Here is a 6,186-nt window from a genome sequence, read left to right as displayed (position 1 = left end):
TTTTTTGTAACGATGTTATGTGCTCTTCTAGGGATGTTGAGAACACTATGATATCATCTAGATACACAAGGCAAATTTTTCCTATGTATTCCGATAAGACTGAGTTCATTAGTCTTTGGAATGTAGCGGGTGCATTCTTCAACCCGAAAGGCATTCGAACAAATTCGTAGTGACCCTTGTCAGTTGAGAAAGCAGTTTTTCTTATGTCTTTTTCCGCTATTTCGATTTGGTGAAATCCTTTAGCCAAATCGATTGTAGTGAAGTACACAGAGTTTCCCAATTTACCAAGTATGTCGTCCATATTTGGCATTGGAAACTTATCGTCGATTGAAACTTGGTTCAATTTCCGATAATCTATGACTATTCTCCACTTCTTTTTCCCAGATGCGTCTTCCTTTTTCGGAACGACCCAGATAGGTGAAGAATATGGAGAGCTACTTGGACGTATGATACCTTGTTTAAGCATATCATTTATTTGCCTAGATACCTCTGTTTTATGGATCTCAGGGTATCTGTAATTTTTTGTGTAGATCGGAATGTCATTGACTGTCTTTATACTATGCTTAATCGCATTGGTGAAAGATAAGTCATTTCCGTCTTGATAGAAAATGTTTGAGTACTGAGAAACAAGTTTTATAATTTCTGTTCTTTCTGCACTATTAAGGTGCTCAATCCTGATTTGATCAGAAATTGGTTGTCTACTAGTTTCAGTATGGTAGATTTCTAATTGAGGAATAAGTTTTTCATATTCTTCATAATAATTAAAATATATTGGTAATTCTGTTTCATTTGTTTGCAAAATTTTTCTTTTGAAGTCAATGATTACTTCCAATGGAAGAAGGATATTATTTCCAATCAATCCATCGAAAACTTCATGGAATTGAAATTCTAGAAATTCAGCTGTCTTATCCTTACCAAATTCTTTGAACAGCGGAATTTTAACTTTTTTACTAATAAATAATGGTGTACTTGTAGTTTTTATTTTAACAGGCGCTTCGAGATTTGTTGCCCATTTGGGGTGACAAATTCCTGGATTTAAGATGCTGGTTTCTGAGCCTGGGTCAATAAGTATTTTAAGGTTTCTAGTGTTTGATTTAACAATTATATAGGGTAATCGGCCTGTAGGCTGGTTCCCTGAAAATCCGAATCCTGCAAGTTTACTTGTCTTTGATAGGAGGCGGAGAGGGTGTCCATAGGTTCTCCTGGACTTCTAAAATTGCCTGAATTATTTCTTCGATTATAACCTCTGTCCTGCGTGGAACGATTGGGGTTATTAGGGTTGTAATTAGAGTTAGGGTTATTGCTTAAATTGTTTTGGTTGTGCCTGTTCCTATGCATACCTGAATTATTCAGATTATGTTGACCAGATTTGTTTGTGTTGTTATGGAAGTTATTTGTTTGGAAGTTGCGTTGGCTGTTAGGATTTGAATTGTTACTAAAATGATTTGGTCTGACTTGTCTATTCATATCAGATCTATAATTGTAATATTGTTTTAAATTTCCCTGGTCTTGGCCTATAAATTTATTAATTATATCTCTTACTTCTCCTATACTATACCTATCTGCTAACGCATGGGCTAAGGCGCCAGCTGCTAACTCCTTAGCTTTTTGAACAAGCATACTATTAAATATTAAGACTATCGATTCTCCGTTTTCACTAAACGCCGCGATTTCTGCTATTTCTTCGGTGAGTTTTTTAAGTCTTATATCTAATTCTAATATCGAACTTACTCTAAGTGACCCAATATTTTTTGTGATGGTGGGTTCGTCCTTCGAGGGGCGAAAATGTCTTCTTAGCTTCTCTAGACATTGATTCCAGTCAGTTGGGGGTTCTGCATACAGGATGTTCTTAGCTGCGCCCTGGATCTTCGTGTCATGTATAACTTCATATACGGTTGGTCTTTCAATATGGGTATGATTCGCGAGGATTTTATTCACGGAACTGGCGAAAGATGGGAGTGTACCGGGGTCACCCGTAAATACGTTTAGATACCGGATTTCTTTTTCAATTCGCGCACGGAAATTGTTTCCATTGTTATTTTGTATTATGATTTGTGTTAGTGCTTCCAGACACTGTTCCACATTTAGTTGAGCCATTCTGTTAGCTCTTTGTAAATCAAAATTGCGTCCTCGGCTAATCTTTAAATTGATACACGCACACTTAAACGGTGTACTTCACGAATCGTACTTATTATCTTTAAACACTGCGTTTGTTTGAACTCACGATGTCTTTATCGAATCGCAAAAATGTTCACTTCTGTTTATTTGGACTTACGATGTCTTTATCGAATCGCAAAAATGTTCACTTCTGTTTATTTGAACTTACGATTTCTTAATCGAATCGCAAAAATGTTCACTTTGGTTTTCCTTGTACGGATATTAACATTCATGCACTTTGGTTTTCCTTGTACGGATATTCATGCACTTTGGTTCTCTCGAGTTTAAAAGTAAAAACTTAACGCGTTTCTTTTTTTTATTTCTTTATCGAATCGAAAAAAACTCGCGTACTCGACTAATACCGACTGCGCCAATTACGTTTGTGGTTGAACGTTTTGATTAAAAAAAACTTTGTCGTTTTCTTTTCTTTTTATTTTTATTCTTTATTAACTTATTTCTTTGATTCTTATATTATATTATAATTATTTGAACGAAAGAAGCCGCTGTCCAAAGCTAGGCTGCACTTCTTAAGTCAAGAGGAAGATTAAGACTGATCTTACAATTATAATTTATCTATAAGCTAAATTCTGTATTGGGAAAGGAATGCACTTCTTGTTGACAAAATATTCATATTTCATTTGAGTCAAATGAAATATGATCATCACTTTATTAATTTTTTAAATGAACTATGAATGTGCAAGGAAAAGGTGGGTGTATCTATTATAGATACGTTTTGCAAGTTAAGCAAAAACAAATGGCGTGGGATGCCGTTATGGAATTCAGTGCCGTTAGGCAAGGGATTGTAAGGGGAATAATGGGTTAGTGTTAATAGGTGAAGTCTGAGACGTAACTAAGGTGTAACAGCAAAAGGTTTTGGCCTGGAAGCAAGAGAAAAGGTAAACAAAGAAAATGTTCAACCTGCGGAAAACGAATCTTTAGTTGAAGGATACCTCCAGGAGTTAGTAATTGAAGCCCTGTATGACGAACCAGAATCAAAACGAGTAAATAATAGAACGCAAGGGGTTACCCTAGTCCAAGTACAAGTAGTACAAATAAAAGGACTGCCTCAGAAGCTTTTGATAAGAAACTTAAGACTCAAAGGGAGGTATGCGAGGCTGTCAAGGGTATATAGTTGAAGAAACTAAAGAAATTAGAAAAAACACCACAAAAATTTACCGAACTCTTGAGAAAATTTATGAAATAAAAAAAAAAGTAATGAAGACTATTTCGCCATAAAAAAAAGGAAAACTCGAGGAGGTTAAACGACACAACCAGCTCAAGAAATCAGGTGTCAGCACCTTGCTGAATCTAGGCTGAGCAATACCGTCACTTTCTTCATTTCCTACCCCAGTTTGAAAAAAAAACGTAAACATGCGCCCAATTTAATGATTGGTGGAATTCCAAAACGCTTTCTTGTTGGTTCACTGGATATGATGAGGACATCCACAAAATTATTTAAAGGAAACCTTCTTAAGTCTATAGTTCTTTTGGAACCTAAGAAAAAAATGATTTTTACAAATTATGATAGACAACATTTGAATAAACTAATGAAAGTTTGCAGCCACTGAAGCAACTCCAAGGGATACGCAATATCTCTTAAAGATCTTCTAATAGTCCTTGGTTTTACATGTTCACTTTCTTCATTCAGGTAAAATCCTTGCCGTGATTGAAAACATTTTAAATCTTTTTTAATTTGAATGATGAACATTTTTTTCGCGAGTTATTTTTCCTGTCAAACAATTCGGAACAGCTGATTCGAAAATCAAATGTCTATCCAGAAATTCGAAATAGGAGAATTTAACTCGCGGGAAAACTAGTTTACCGTTTCTTTTCCCCGGGAATATTTGGAATTGGGCTGACTGTGTTGAGTTGTTGACAAGTTTCTAGTTGGTATGTGTCCCAAGAGTGTTGAAACTCCTCTATTTGGTCTGTAAGTATGTTGTGTTGTATAAGCCCTTTTTTCTCGAGTAACCAAAGCTACTTGTTTTCAAAGCATGATTGAAAACAAAAAAAGGTATTCATGAAGGTAAAACTTTTGAAAATTTAAAACGTTCTTGATTCAAACGTAAAGAAATCTCAAACAAATGTTTGCTGCACAACGTAAAGTTAAGTCCCTAGAAAACAACTGATAACACAAACATGTACTTGCAAAAAATCTGGAATACCGTCGATGCTATAGGCCATATTACATAGTCTTAAGTCTTTTATCAGATCACTAAAATTAAAAGAAAAGCGTTAGTTGATTTTAGATGTCAGAATATGACAGCGACAAGATTCAGGTTTAAAAATGATAAGACAGTCTTAGGAGTCGACAATGTAGTTCGTCCTTTGAATTGCATAATCAAAGTAAGCCATCCTAATAGAAATTCAATGTGAAGACCGTACAAAAGCCTCGAGATAATTGAGAGTTAAAAAAAAAATATAAAATGACGTGAAAGTGAACTGCACCTGAAATATTCTTCACAAGAGATGAAAAGAACTTAACAGTTAAGTAAGCAAGAAACTGGAAAAGAAACTTTTAGTGAAGAACAGAATCGGGTGGGGCCGCTGAACCAAGTGAATTGGACTTAAATCTTTAATTTTGCATTTCTTTAACATATATAAACGTATCAAAATTGAAAGACTTGTCAGTGTGAATCTGTCATATTCTTCTTGTAATTCACGCTTTACGCATGAGTGTCTTTCACGCTTTCCAAACATTAAAAACATCAACATTTAAACCTTCCCTTGAACAAAAATAATAGTTCATCCTAATGTTTAAATGCTTTGCAAAAGAATAAAGGATTGAAAGAATTTGGTATTTGTTTCATATAACTGTATCCCTTTTCCTTCCTCTGTGTTCCACAATTCAAATATAAAAATATTGAAATACATATCTAACCAATTTGAGAGAATTTCACTTAAAATACCTGGTTTCTCCAGAAAAACCACCAAAAATGTCAAAGCTTTACAATTTACTACATCTTTTTATCCAGGATATTCTTCCACTTAAGATATTCCACATATTATATACTTTTGTCTTATGTTTCAGTATATTTATGTAGAAAAGCGAATATACAATACTTTTTTTCCTAAATCAAATTCACTCCATTGCGCAAAGCACTAAATTGTCTTAACCCAAATTCTCAACACAGAAGAAAGGCTTGCATAAAAATATGTATATTTCTTAACATGGAAAGAAATGCCTTACCTGCCAAGAGAAAAATAAAGGTAACCCAAAAAATTCAACATAACGAAAGCTGAGAAAAAGGGAACCTCCTCCCGTCTTTGACGTCGATATATCTGTATAGTAAATTTTAAATCACAAAATATATTTTATTATATTTTGTGTATAGTCTCAAAAGGATCCCATCCCAAGCCACATGCTAACATTTGCAGAGAGACGAAAAAAGAAATATTAAAAGAAAAAGAACGTCGAAACAGGATATAATTCACCGCCAAAATAACGGACATGAATTATATAGGATGCCACCATTATTATGCTATTGGAATGATGCCAACAATAGAATGAGGAGGTCTTCAAGTAGAACGTTGTCTATCTCTATCTTTCTCTGCCTCTATCTCTTTTCCTTTTTCTAGGCATCCATGAAATTATGTTTCATCGGCAAGAAAAAAAGGAAGAACGTCTTGAACCTCTAACAGAGGTCAAGAAACTATAATTGTAGCAATCATAAGTATACCTATGCCGTAGCCAACATAAAAGAAAAGAAATAAATTAAGGCGGATTCCTTCCGAAAAAAAGGTGCACATTCTCTTTCATTTAAATTAAATGGAGATTTTTTGCTTTACTTTCGCTGTTTTATATTTCTTGGCTTCAAGACAGAACAAAATTGCATGTTATTAAAAAAATGCCCTTCAATGAACACAAATTTTGTATTAGGTATTTTATTGTAGGTCTGCTATTATGATCTGACAACTTTAGCCTTTTTTAGCGAAAGTTTAAATTTAATAATTTTATAATTCAAAATATTAAATATTTAATTCAATTAAAATTGTATGTATATATTTGTACAATAATATAATAAGTTC

General features: G+C 33.9%; 1 protein-coding gene across 1 annotated transcript; it reads right to left on the bottom strand.

Annotated features, from left to right (window-relative positions):
* Positions 1 to 1,101: 1,101 nt before the first annotated feature.
* LOC129947967 (uncharacterized protein DDB_G0289917-like) lies at positions 1,102 to 2,097 on the bottom strand. Its single transcript, XM_056058760.1, has one exon. The coding sequence runs from the start codon at positions 2,095 to 2,097 to the stop codon at positions 1,102 to 1,104; it is 996 nt and encodes a 331-aa protein (XP_055914735.1).
* Between the last annotated feature and the right edge of the window lie 4,089 nt (positions 2,098 to 6,186).

The sequence above is a fragment of the Eupeodes corollae genome, chromosome 1, assembly GCF_945859685.1.
Source record: "Eupeodes corollae chromosome 1, idEupCoro1.1, whole genome shotgun sequence".
Classification (NCBI taxonomy): Eukaryota; Metazoa; Arthropoda; class Insecta; order Diptera; family Syrphidae; genus Eupeodes; species Eupeodes corollae.
This window is presented reverse-complemented; position numbering and strand designations above follow the sequence as displayed.

What these genes read in the sequence shown, in the direction of transcription:
- LOC129947967 (XM_056058760.1), bottom strand. Translation starts at nt 2,097, where the DNA reads ATGGCTCAACTAAATGTGGAACAGTGTCTGGAAGCACTAACACAAATC.